This window comes from Leptodactylus fuscus, chromosome 4, assembly GCF_031893055.1.
Source record: "Leptodactylus fuscus isolate aLepFus1 chromosome 4, aLepFus1.hap2, whole genome shotgun sequence".
Lineage (NCBI taxonomy): Eukaryota > Metazoa > Chordata > Amphibia > Anura > Leptodactylidae > Leptodactylus > Leptodactylus fuscus.
Window position 1 is genome coordinate 101,645,769 of NC_134268.1, and position 13,973 is coordinate 101,659,741.

General features: G+C 40.1%; 1 protein-coding gene across 3 annotated transcripts in view; it reads left to right on the top strand.

Moving 5' to 3' along the window:
* The window catches only part of CARMIL1 (capping protein regulator and myosin 1 linker 1), a 260,007-nt gene extending 249,181 nt beyond the window's left edge, over positions 1–10,826 (top strand). For 2 of the 3 annotated variants that reach the window (XM_075270894.1, XM_075270896.1), the window contains 4 exons: positions 29–95; positions 2,185–2,391; positions 4,941–5,081; positions 9,931–10,826. In XM_075270894.1, the coding sequence (XP_075126995.1) occupies positions 29–95; positions 2,185–2,391; positions 4,941–5,081; positions 9,931–10,094 (579 nt within the window). In that variant the 3' untranslated portion in view covers positions 10,095–10,826. The remainder of the gene's footprint in view (positions 1–28; positions 96–2,184; positions 2,392–4,940; positions 5,082–9,930) is intronic. The other variant, XM_075270895.1, reaches the window with a different exon arrangement.
* The last annotated feature ends 3,147 nt before the right edge of the window (positions 10,827–13,973 follow it).

Consider the following 13,973-nt stretch of genomic DNA (forward strand, 5'->3'; position numbering starts at 1 on the left):
GCTCAGTGTTTCTCTTTTTCTCAAACAGAAATTGGGCAGCGATGTTGGCAACAAAGACTTATTGGATGTTGAGAAAGCAGATGGAAGTGGAGCAGGTTTGTTCCGTTTATATCATAAAAAGTAAACCATATTACAGCACACCATTTCAGTATTGCAGTTGGCTCCTTACATATAAACTTAGATGACCCACTGGAGCTCCCAAGCAATTATTTCTGTTAGTTTCACCATTTAATATGTTAATTAGAAAAAAATAAAAATGTAAAAATTTTTAAACGGATTCTATCATTAAAATTGTATTTTTTTCTGCCTACCACGTCGGCTATTCTTCTCCTACTTTTAGATGTCTTCTCCGGGCCGCCGTTCAGTAGAAATCTCGGTTTTCGTCTGTATATAAATGAGTTCTCTCGCAGCACTAGGGGTGGTCCCCAGCGCTCAAACAGCTATGGGGGTGTCCCCAATGCTGCAAGAGAAATCTCCAGAGCCGCCTTCATCTTCGTCTGGAATGGCCTTTCTTCACGTCTTCTTCTGGCTTTCAGTTTAAACTGTGCATGCCCGCCGGCCACAAGAAAATGGCCACTTACACAGTAAGCTGTGACCAAGGCCTAGAAGTTTGAACCCAGCTCCGGAAGAAGACGCGAAGAGAGGCTGTTCCAGATGAAAATGAAGGTGGTGCTGGAGATTTCTCTCGCAGCATTGGGGACGCCCCCAGTGCTCTTTGAGCGCTGGGGCCCACCCCCAGTACTGCGAGAGAACTCATTTTCATGCTGACGAAAACCGGGATTTCTACTGAACGGCGGCCCAGAGAAGACATCTAAAGGTAGGAGAAGAATAGCCTTTCTTAAGGCTATTCTGACGTGGTAGGCAGAAAAAATATAATTTTAATGATAGAATCCCTTTAACACATTTAATACATTTTTATTTTTTTCCCTAATTCTCTTTTTTCCTATCTAAACAATCTTGAAATCTTGTAGTTGTTACATCAGCCACTAATAGAATAACACCTATTCTGTAGAAATCCCATCAGCAGCCGCTTCATTATCATCAGTGTGTAGGAATACAATGATAGGTTACATATATGTACAAATAACAACAGTATTTTAGGATGTACAATTTGCCTATTGGCCAGCGATTATCTCTCTAATTTAGCAACTATATATTTATCCGTATGTCATGATAAAGTAAACTGTAACCGTAAACTTTTATTCTAATTTTCCTTTGATTGCAAACATGCAGCTAACAATTAAAAAACCCCAGGCGCGTCAGCTGAATAGAGTGGACAAAGTGGACTGAAGCCACTTACTGAAAATCTATTTGCATAGATGTATCTTGGAACAACATATCTATAATATATTAAAAATATGACTTGTTATATATCACATTTTATCCCCCTATTCCCCAGTTAAGGGAGAGGGTAGCGTTTACTCAGCAGACTTTACTTGTGTTTTTAAATTAGTTGCTATTTGCAGTCATAAAAAAAACGATTATAGTGAACATTACGTTTTCATATATCATGGCATATGGTTTAAGATACAGGTGATAAATGAAAGAAATTGTATATGTGCATTTATCAGATCCTACAGCAATCATAAATTATACTTCTTTCATGATTAACTTTAGGTGAGGTCCAAACTTTTTCCTCTGCCTACAAGCACAATAACTTCCGATCAGGTCACGGCACAGGCCAAAGAAAGTTTTCCATTGAAGTTATTTACCGCCTTTAGTTTCCCATGGTCAAAGTGACTGCTGTGGCTGCCCACATGTACAGAACATAGAGAAAAAAAACTATAATGAGAAAATAAAACCTGCTGAGAAGCAATATCTGGTTTTAAGTCATTAAAGTGGTTGTCAGGTGCTTTTCAAAATTTACCCCAAATGCAGAAAACCATATAGAACACAGAACAAAAAAATGACTCCCCTTCCTAAAGTTTCCTCCCACTGTTCAGTGGTGCAGGTCCAGGCTCTGTTGGACTGGTGTGTGATGTCACTTTCATGAATGGCACATAATCACTGATGGCAGTGATTGGTTGACTAGTCACGTGATCTATGAATGTGGTCTCATCACTTCTTGTCCAACAGGATGGAGTAAGAAAAAACATTAAATAAAAAATAACCAGTTTCTCCATCTATAGTTTTGGTGGACTTGTTAGTCTTTATACAAGTACAAAAATTGTTTTCATTTTCCAGTTCCTAAATACTCTATGACACGAGGTGATTCTACAAATTCTTGTCCAGAAAAGAATGTGAAAAGTGAAGCCAAGTCGGAAGGAAGTGTGCGGTCCAAAAGTTCTTCTAGTACACCCACCAGTCCCAAACCACCTCTTCAGTCAGCCAAGCCTGCCCTAACAGCACGTCCTTCTGTGCCTCAGAAGCCCAGAAGTGGTTCCCGCACTGGTAAGAGAGATTTACCTGCTTAGAAGTTATTGCATTCACTTATCTGTTTATCTGAACACTGGACTGTGAGTAGGTCCAGTTCCTCTAAAAGGGTACCTGAGATTTCATGAAAAGTTGAAATATGCGCAGGATCTGTTTTATGACTGTGTAAGCCTTCATACTTGGTGTCCTATCCGTTTTTCTGCTGCTAATATACCCATTGTGGCAGCAGCCAGACAGGGGGCATATACAATAAGGAGCAGTCTGCCCACCTGTTCTATCTTTAACTGATACTGTTTTGCCTTACTGCCAGGAGTAACTGTGCAATAGCAAACAAATAATTGAGAGAAGCCCAAGTGACCATATTATAGAAGATCCAGGAATACTATATTGAAAATACAGGACAAATACCTGCATGCTAGTAGATAAAACACAATAAAAACAATCTGAGCACAGCCAGTAAAGCGACTTGCTGTCAGAATAATATCCCATCTGTAACCACACAAGCAGTCACAAGTAGATACAAGTACATATAAAACTTTTCTTACATTGTAAGCTGTGAATTGTGCAGAATATTCAGTCATTTGCACAGAGCAACACTTTACCATGTCAAGTCTGTGAGAATTAGCCCCTCCCATCTGCATTTAGTATATGAAGAGAGAAAAGAATCTTCCCTTTTACTCATTGTGATTCCACCTTTCTTATCTAATGTATCTATTGATGATCCTTGTCTAACAGTAGGGAGTGAACTGAAGATTATTATATGGCTGTCCAGCCATATACAGTCCTATGAAAAAGTTTGGGCACCCCTATTAATCTTAATCATTTTTAGTTCTAAATATTTTGGTGTTTGCAACAGCCATTTCAGTTTGATATATCTAATAACTGATGGACACAGTAATATTTCAGGATTGAAATGAAGTTATTGTACTAACAGAAAATGTGCAATATGCATTAAACCAAAATTTGACCGGTGCAAAAGTATGGGCACCTCAACAGAAAAGTGCCATTAATATTTAGTAGATTCTCCTTTTGCAAAGATAACAGCCTCTAGTCGTTTCCTGTAGCTTTTAATCAGTTCCTGGATCCTGGATGAAGGGATTTTGGACCATTTCTCTTTACAAAACAATTCCCATTCAGTTAAGTTTGATGGTCGCCGAGCATGGACAGCCCAAATCATCCCACAGATGTTCAATGATATTCAGGTCTGGGGACTGAGATGGCCATTCCAGAACATTGTAATTGTTCCTCTGCATGAATGCCTGAGTCGATTTGGAGCGGTGTTTTGGATCATTGTCTTGCTGAAATATCCATCCCCGGCGTAACTTCAACTTCGTCACTGATTCTTGAACATTATTCTCAAGAATCTGCTGATACTGAGTGGAATCCAACTCAACTTTAACAAGATTCCCGGTGCCGGCATTGGCCACACAGCCCCAAAGCATGATGGAACCTTCACCAAATTTTACAGTGAGTAGCAAGTGTTTTTCTTGGAATGCTGTTTTTTTTGGACGCCATGCATAACGCCTTTTTGTATGACCAAACAACTCAAACAACCTTCTTCCAAAATGAAGCTGGCTTGTCCAAATGTGCTTTTGCATACCTCAGGCGACTCTGTTTGTGGCGTGCTTGCAGAAACGGCTTCTTTCTCATCACTCTCCCATACAGCTTCTCCTTGTGCAAAGTGTCGCTGTATTGTTGACCGATGCACAGTGACACCATCTGCAGCAAGATGATGCTGCAGCTCTTTGGAGGTGGTCTGTGGATGGTCTTTGACTGTTCTCACCATTCTTCTTCTCTGCCTTTCTGATATTTTTCTTGGCCTGCCACTTCTGGGCTTAACAAGAACTGTCCCTGTGGTCTTCCAGTTCCTTGTTATGTTCCTCACAGTGGAAACTGACAGGTTAAATCTCTGAGACAACTTTATGTATCCTTCTCCTGAACAACTATGTTGAACAATCTTTGTTTTCAGATCATTTGAGAGTTGTTTTGAGTAGCCCATGATGCCACTCTTCAGAGGAGATTCAAATAGGAGAACAACTTGCAATTGGCCACCTTAAATACCTTTTCTCATGATTGGATACACCTGGCTATGAAGTTCAAAGCTCAGTGAGGTTACAAAACCAATTTTGTGCTTCAGTAAGTCAGTAAAAAGTAGTTAGGGGAATTCAAATCAATAAAATGATAAGGGTACCAAAATTTTTGCACTGGTCAAATTTTGGTTTAATGCATATTGCACATTTTCTGTTAGTACAATAAACCTCATTTCAATCCTGAAATATTACTGTGTCCATCAGTTATTAGATATATCAAACTGAAATGGCTGTTGCAAACACCAAAATATTTAGAACTAAAAATGATTAAGATTAATAGGGGTGCCCAAACTTTTTCATAGGACTGTACAGTATAAAGAGAATCTGTCAACAGAACCCAGCCTTTCAACCTAGACCTGAAGATCAATAGGTTGGGTCAGCTGAAGAATAAAATGTAACTGTTGAGAGATATGGACTAGAGAAAAGTAGAATCTTTAATGCACCTAAGTGTAATTTTTTTTCTTTAAATGTTAACAGAAGAAGTGCCTGAATCTCCATCTGGGCCCTGCTCCCCCAAAACCACAATTCTTCCATCTGTGCTGAAGAGAGCTCCATCAGAAAAAGACAAAGATGGACCCAGCAGCCCCCAACCTTCTTCCCGACCACTTGCAGATGAAGGTATGATTTCCGTCATACAGCATTAAAGGAGTTGCATCACTAATGACATTTATCCTCTATCCAGATTGCTGGGTGTCTGACAGGGAGTATGCAGGGGAACTTTGGGCCCACCTTCGGTTGCAGGGGATCTTAGCAGTCACATTCTGACACTTATTCCCCATCCAGGGGAAAAGTGTCTGTAATAGCACAACCCTTTTAAGTCTTCTTAAAAGAAACGTTGAGGGGATATCGTCACTCCATAGGGAGAGACCACCATTTAGGTGTGTGGAGTCTTATTAAGCCATGAGTGCTCCACTGTGCAAAGGAACATGGGAAGAATATGCAAATCTGACTCCCATGATGTAATTAGGAAGCCAGTGCCTCAGGCATGCACACCAATAGAGGGCGCTCACTGAGAATGTGCCAGTCTATCTTCCATGATGTAATTAGGAAGACAGAGCCTCAGTCAAGCAAACCAATAGAGGGCGCTCCCTTTAACATCATGCCGACCTTCTCAGAGGCCTTTGTTTGCAATAATGTTGGGATTTTACCAGGTAGTCTCTCAGCCAAGGACAGCTATTTCGATGTTATTGCATCTCATCAGCTTGGAGCAGAGAGGACTGACCTGGCAGAGTTTTGAAGCTTAGACAGGGTTGAGGTGAGGGGATATCGTCACTCCATAGGGAGAGACCACCATTTAGGTGTGTGGAGTCTTATTAAGCCATGAGCGCTCCACTGTGCAAAAGAACATGGGAAGAATATGCAAATCTGACTTCCATGATGTAATTAGGAAGACAGTGCCTCAGACATGCACACCAATAGAGGGCGCTCACTGAGAATGTCCAAGTCTATCTTCCATGATGTAATTAGGAAGACAGAGCCTCAATCAAGCAAACCAATAGAGGGCGCTCCCTTTAACATCAGGCTTCCTAATTACATCATGGAAGTCAGATTTGCATATTCTTCCCATGTAAAAGAAACGTGTCACTCGGAAAAAAAAAGAAAAAAAACTGTGATCAGTAAACTGATAAGTCACAGGTTCCACCAGTCACAACTGGTGATTTCACAGCTTATCTACTCCTCTCTCTCTGCACTATGACCTCTGCACGGGTGATGGAGCATGCCTTGGAAGCATAGAAATCTCAAATAGAAGTCTATAGGATTTGCTTCAAACCATTATATCTTTAGCCCATCTTCAGGAGTCAGGAAGCGACATAATAGAAATCTTAGCCATCAACAAATTTGCAAGATTATTGTTATTATGTATTATTTTTTAATAGACAAAAACAAAGGAAATTTTAAACATCATCATCAAAAATTCTTAAATATGTTTAACATAAAAACATGATGTAAGCAATAGGTCCTTTTCTGTTGAGACACTCCCTTTAACTGTTAGCTTGTTTCATAGATCTATGTGTCACCATAGGTTATGGACTATAAACAGTTTGTGTAGTCTGATTCTGTAGCCATATTGACTTCTATTTGTCCACCGTGTTGCTTCCAAAAATTTGATCGGTAATGCTTTGAACATTGGCAACTAAACTAAAAAAAATTAAAAAAAAAAAAAAAAAAGTGAGTGCCACTATTGACAGGCACATGTCATGTATTTACAACTTTTTTTTAGGACTGTAATACACACTTTTTAGCAAGGAAAAACCCTGCTGAAAAGTGCCTGTGTCTTATTGTCCAAAGTGCTTGCTTAATGATCAGGAGAATTGCTGATAAGAATCAGTCCTCATCACTGCTGCCTGCACAGAAGTTGTGGGGGTGCAATGTCACAACTAATGGAGCCTTATACTTTGTGGAGGACACTTAAGGCCATTGTGAGGGAACAAACACACACATTATGATGCTCCTTGGTTCTCCACACACACTTTAATGCTCCATTATCGCCCCCTACACAGTATAATGTAATCCCTCCCCCACCCCATATAATGCTATCTAGTGCCCTTCATACAATATGTCATGTTAGTGCTTCTCACACAATATAATGCCCCATTAGTGCCACCGCATACAGCATAAAATAAATACATACCAACAATATTCTGAAAATTGCATCAACATTACATGTCCTATTAGTGTCCCAAAGACAATATGTCACATTCGTTCTCCGCACAAATTATAATGTTCCTTACTGCTCTCACACAGGTTAATGTGATATCAATGCCCCCTTACAGTGTAATACCACACTGGTGTCCCCCACACAGTATGATGTCCATTGGTGCCCCCACAGAGTATAATTCCCCGTTATATTATGTGGAGGCCACTAATGGGGCTTTGTGTTTGTGCAACAGTTAGGGTTGGTTCACATGTGCGGTGGTATTCCGAACAGGGGAATTTGCATGGTGATCCCCCCGAATGAAATACTAAATGCATTTGCAAGTGCTGTGCAGTAAAAGCACACTGACCCCATAAGTTATAATGGGGTCTGACTGCTTGCCATGTGCTGCCTGCATGAATCATGCAGACAGGAAACTAGATTATGAACTAGTTTCCTCTTCGCATGTTCTCTGTGGAGATCTGGCAGCAAGCACACGGACCCCATTATAGTCTATGGGGTCCGTGGGCCGTGTGCTTTTACTGCACAGCGTCTGCAAATGCGTTTGGTATTCCGTTCAGGAGGGTCCCCATGCGGACTCCACCATACGGATGTGAACGAGGGGTTAGATAACTAATAACCCCCTTTATCTTCCCTAGCATACCAGTTAGTGACATTGACCCCTCTACTTCATTTGTCCACCATTTAAATTAACATGAAATATTTTTCCTAATTTTCCTTGCCCAAACCTGGGGTACATCTTATAGTCAGATGCATCTTATCGTCCATAAATTACAAGAAGTTTAGTTTCAATGTTTTAATTGTACTTAATGTGTTGAGTGTCTTTTTAGAATATTTTTAGAATACCATAAGTATGTATTATTTATTTAGTGGACTTTCCCTGGTGGGTAACCATACTGGAGACATGCACTATGAATGTAGTGAGGTCAGGAGAGTGCGTGCACATTGTGTCAACTGAAATGAATGGAAGTTAGTTGACAGAGAAAACTCATAGATCTTCTATGAAGTAATGGAACATAGCCGAATACTGTACCTGCCCAAGAGATGAGTCAGGGAGTTGCTTATAGAGAATTCTTTGTATATATAGTGTATAATGTTGATATCCTATCTTGTTTAACTTTACAGCACTCAAATTGAGTCTTAATTAAAGGGGTTATACAGTTTTCAAAAATCATTTGCAAAGACATCCACAGCATTGTGAAATACTCGCTGTTCCCTTGTGCAACCTTTGCATGACTATATTTTACTTGCTGCTCCTTGTACCACTGTTATTTAGAGGCAGTGAATCCGTGGACAGACTACAGTTCCCATGATTCATCTGAATGCTCTCAATCGCTGAGTCCCCCTCCCTTTTCCACTCTACCATGAAATGAAATGACAGCTAATAAATCACTCCCACATCCAGAGTCACATGCTGCTGTGATAGTTCATTGCATTGTCACTACCCTGTAAGCAGCACACAAATCATCAGAGCATCATGTAACCCCCCCCCCCCCCCCCCCAATGTGGGAGTGATTTATTACCTGTGATTTTATTGCACGGTGGAGTGGGGAAGGGAGTGAGAACAGGCTGATGAATCATGGGAAATGTAGTCTCTCCACAGATTCACTGCATCTAAATAACAGTGATACAAGGAGCAGCAAGTAAAGTTAAGCCAAGCAAAGTGTGCACAAGGGAACAGTGAGTGTCTGGCACCAGTGTGGATGTATTTCCAAATCATTTTTGGAAGCTGGATAAGCCCTTTAACTTGCCCACCCTCCAATAATGAGATGTTGATGCTCCTCAGTCTGTATTTGTATATTCAGCATGTGGGTTACCGAGAACAGGAAATATCACTTTATTGTGACTGATTTAGTGATTTAGATGCCAAAACTGCAATATTTCAAAATTTTTAAGTGTCTAGTCACTTCAAAAAAAATTTAATTAGAATTTATTATCTGAAATACCGGCTTCAGATACATTTCCTTTTATCGTTTATCTAAAATGTTCTTACATGTTTTTTTTACATCGCTTTCCTTTTTTAACTTGACATTTAAGAGGAAGAACAGAGAAATGATGGAATTACAAGATAACAGCACATTTACAAATAATAATAATTAAAAAATAAATTCTCTGCTAAAACAAACCCAAAACATATCCACTTGGCTTAATGTAGTGACTTCAGACACTGGGTGGTGCTATATGCTCAGCATTGCCACAGCATGTTTCCTCCAGAGAAGGTAAATTTGGTGTTCTGAGCATTAGGGCAAAGCTATGTATAGTACTATAATATGTGACTGACATCATTGCTATATAATCAGACGTACGAGAAGTAATTACTCACGTGTTGGTGAATCTGCACCTAAAGGGGTGCCAGGCAGTTGACCTGATTTATCAGCATGGATGTGGTGCACATGTATTCTATCCACCAGACCCTGTACACCTCCAGCTGTATACTATACCAGACCTGGCTTGATAACATCTGAGATGTTGGGTGCTGTGGTTTTCTACTTAACCATGTGGAAAAAAAGTGGCAAGAACCTTGTGTCCATCACAAAAATTGTGATGATGATTATTATTATTATTATTATTATTATAGCATCTGCTGTGTAGCATTTACCTCCAACGCTGTCTTTGCTGCATCCTGCTGAGCACTGGTGCCATAACCTTCCCTTGTGTCATATGCCTTGTATATTACCTATTTCTCTTTACAAATCCCCAATAGTGTAATAATAGCAAGGCTGTTATAATTCAGTTATATCGTAATATTATTGTCTGAAATATACGGTAATCTTATACAGAAGTTCATTGCATTAGTATTTTGTTTTTCAGCAGCACGTCCGACAACCCCGTCTGACTCATCCCCCAAAAAGAATCACAGTCAGTCTCCAGATGGACAAGAGCTAAAGTCAAGGTCATCGAGTAAAGATTCTCACCAACGCAGCAAATCCAGTGACTCTGGAGAAGAGGTCGATAAAGAATTTGTTTTTATTTAAGCTTCTTAGACCTTGTGTAACATTACTTGGAATTTCTTTCACTTTCAATGTTAATTTAGTATGACCTCATTTATGACCAATCCTACATTCCTGTATTCTTTGTATGCCTTTGTCCTCCGGTTTTCGGACGCTCCACACTCCCCAAGGCAATGGTTCACTTGACTTTAACTGTATACCAAGTACTTGTAAATTGAGAAGGTACAAATGTCAGCAGTCTCATGTCTTTTATGTATGTAAGCTGTTGCACATTGTAATTAACAGAGCACACTAATGACAAATTATTTGTATAAATGGTAAATACCTATATATAAATATATATATAAACAAATCTCTCTCTACGTAAATATATAAATATATATGATGATTGGATACACTTTTTACGTCCTCTGGTAGGATTTTTTCCATCTTGTGCTTGTACATAAATACTTTCATGCACTTAAGAAAAAGCACAAGCACTGAAGCCCCTGGAAGACAGTAAACTGAGCAGCTGTATAATGAATTCTAGAGACCGATGCCGCATATAATTTGGTTCAATGATGGGAGTCTGAGATGCCGTCCTAAGTTTAACATTTTGATTTTGCTTTATGATGCCATTTTTGAGAGGAAAGGACTAACTTATGTAAATATATAGAGGAATAAAACTTTTTTTGACAATGCAGTAACATAAATATTCACTTATATTACAGGTTATGGGGGTTTTATCTATATGTATATTTGTATCAATAAAACAATTTTACAACTTTAAGATTGCTTCCTTGTCCTTCAATTAAAAGTTCTGGTATATCATCATATCCCCTGTGCATGGGGTTCCCCTGGTGGACGGGTCTATCTGAGACATTTGTCCCACTGTTACAAGTTGCTGTGCCGAAGTCCTCCCAGATGTTCGTGTTAGCCCCGCCCACCGGATGTTGTGTGAGGTTACTGGTGCACAGCCTTGGTGACATCAGGGTGTTGCACCAAGCCCCACCTTCTCCAATGAGCTGGCGCAGTCAGTTTGTTTCCTGCTCACTGATTGTGGGGTGTATTTATGAGCTCCGGGGCATAAAAAGGCACTACAGTTACTTGTAGCACTAGGTTCACACTAGCAATGGTCTCTCAGTCGTTCGGGTTGGCATCACAAATTACCTTCCGACCCCTTTGACCAGGGGAAGGCAACCTTTTTTGTTTGGCATGCCGCGCAATAATTGTAAGGCTGACGACCCCTATTCTAATGGCATATAACACAGCGGTGCCATCATACTCCCAGCCACATGCGTTTACTGCTATTTGCCTTGATACACCTGTAGTTTTCCATTAAAAGCAAAGTAAGTACGTTTGTAACCGACAAGTAGTGGTAAATGCATATGACTGTTAGCAGAATGAGGTAACATCTGTAGGGTGATGTCACACTATGTACATGGATGCTGCATCCCCGGCCGCCAGTACTTTCACTTTTCTGATTAATTTCAGCCACTTTTAATTCCTGGTGATGTGGTAACAGCAAAACCACAGCCAGGAATTAATGGGTGTCACACTTACTCCAAAGTGACAGCACTGGTGCCTGGGGACTGGATTTGGCTATATCCACATCTGGGTACAAGAGTTTGTCACCTCCTTAAAAGATGCACCATTAGGCCACCTGCAACAAACGGCATGGAGGTGGTTTTCACTGACCTGTACATTAAAAATGTATTGACAAGGCTGCAAATGCAGACAGATCTATATGTTGCAGCTCTTCAAATTCATCTCACATATTAGTAACCCTTAGGCTCCGTTCTCATGGAGTAACGCGACGCTCATTTAGACACGTAAACACGTGTCAGAGCGTGGTGCTTCAAAACAGATCCCATTGACTTTAATTGGTGCCGGCTTACACGCGCTACACATCGACATCAATGGGTTACAAAGTCTCCTGTTGATTTCAATGTGTAGCGTGCGTACGCCGGCACCCATTGAAGTCAATGGGATCTGTTTTGAAGCGCCGCCCTCTGACACGTGTTTACGTGTCTAAATGAGCGGCGCATTACTCCGTGAGAACAGAGCCTTATGTGAAGCACCCAGGGGTTAATGTGAGGGACATGATGGGCTTAATTGCTATTAATGTGAGACATGGAGTTACTAAATCTAAATGAAAAACCCCAAATGCCTGACATTAAAGGGAGTCTATCAATGGGAAAACTAATTTTTTAACTAAGCTTATATTTGCCTAGCCTTTAGAAAGGCTATTCCAGATATACCTTTAATTTGTTAATCCTGTCAGCTGTTTTTGAATTAGCCCACTTTTATTGATATGCTAATTAGCCAGCAAGGTGCACTCCATAAATTCAGTAAGCACTGTGCTGTGTGTACACAGACGGGAGGTGAGAGCAGGGAGGCTGATGAGTCAATAGCAGTTTTTGAATTATCCCACTTTTATTGATATACTGCTGCTAAGAAGATTAACAAATTAAAGGTAAGTCTGGAATAGCCTTTCTAAAGGCTATGCAAATATATGCTTAGTTAAAAATGAATTTACCCAACGATAGAATCCCTTTAATAGGAATAGTAACCCCAGCATGGTGATCTTTTTTTTACTTTCACTTTGCTGAACAGAGGTCTCCTCCTCCTACTTCTCTGCTGTTTTACAAGATTTAGACGGCAGGAGCTCATCACTGCAGCAGGCAGGGTTATTGTTCTGCACTGAGCTCCACCTCCTTGGCTCATTGGTGGACAGAGAGGGCAGCAAGATAAGGGGGAGCATCCTATACCTCAGCTCTAGCAGCGCACTGAAGGGACACTCCCTCTTCATTTAATTCAAGAAGGTCCTGTGGAAGAGTGAGATTGCCAGTGTCAGGGATTGCCAACCCCTGCCATAGACTATAATGGGGTCTGCCGAGTGTCTGTCAGTTTTCTGCTGGTTTTATACTAAAACCAGCAGAGAGAAAAGTCAGAATCTATGGAGATGTGAACCTAGCCTTTGAAGTACAATATGTATTTTTTAGTAGAATAAATTGTATTTTGGCATATACAGTTTTCTCAGGGTTATCCAATTCTATAATGTCACAAGCTAAATAATGTTTTTTATTTGTTCAAACCTGTCTTTTCTGTGTCCATCAACAATGGAGATTATTTTTAAGAACAAATCTATATCTTACTGCAATTGAAAGGAACCTTTCACAAGGGCAAACAGCATGGTATAAGGCAGGAGGAACCTTACAGACTGATAAATAGTTTTATAGGAAAAGATACAGCAGAGCCTGTCATGTATTCATTTGTATTGCTCCTATTTCCAAGCTTAGATACAGTCTTGCTGTACGGTAGATTGTGCTACATTTTCCATGTGACAGGTCATCTGTAACACTTGTAGCAGTCATTGACAATGTTAACGTTGACAATATTTGTTATACTAACATATTTCTGATATTATTATGGAAATTACATCCATTAATGAAGCCATGTAATTAAACCAACCTTTCAAAAACAAGCCACATGAAGAAATCCTTTGTGCTAGATGGATAAGCTGCCACCAGATAAATAGCTTTGGAATGGTGTTTAAGTAATTTGAGTTTTATTAATACACGTGCACCGCTACATCAAGCAGGCTCATACTGTGCAGCTTGCATTTGCTTTATCGTACTCCTTAATTAAAGGCAAGGAAAGGTCCAGGAAAGGAAAGTAAACACGTCCTAATGAGTGAAAAGTAACACATGGGAGTATTATACAATGCCCCTCCAAGCCTGCTCTAACAAAAGCATATGTCAGGACTGATGAACCAATAGCTGGCCTTTTTCAAATGGGAAATGTTCTGGCAAATTATGTTTATACTCAATGCTGTGATACATAGCGGGATCGGTCCTCGCTCGATAAATGCAAGGTATTACGGAGGTGATGCATTAAATCACATGCTGTTTCATTTACATA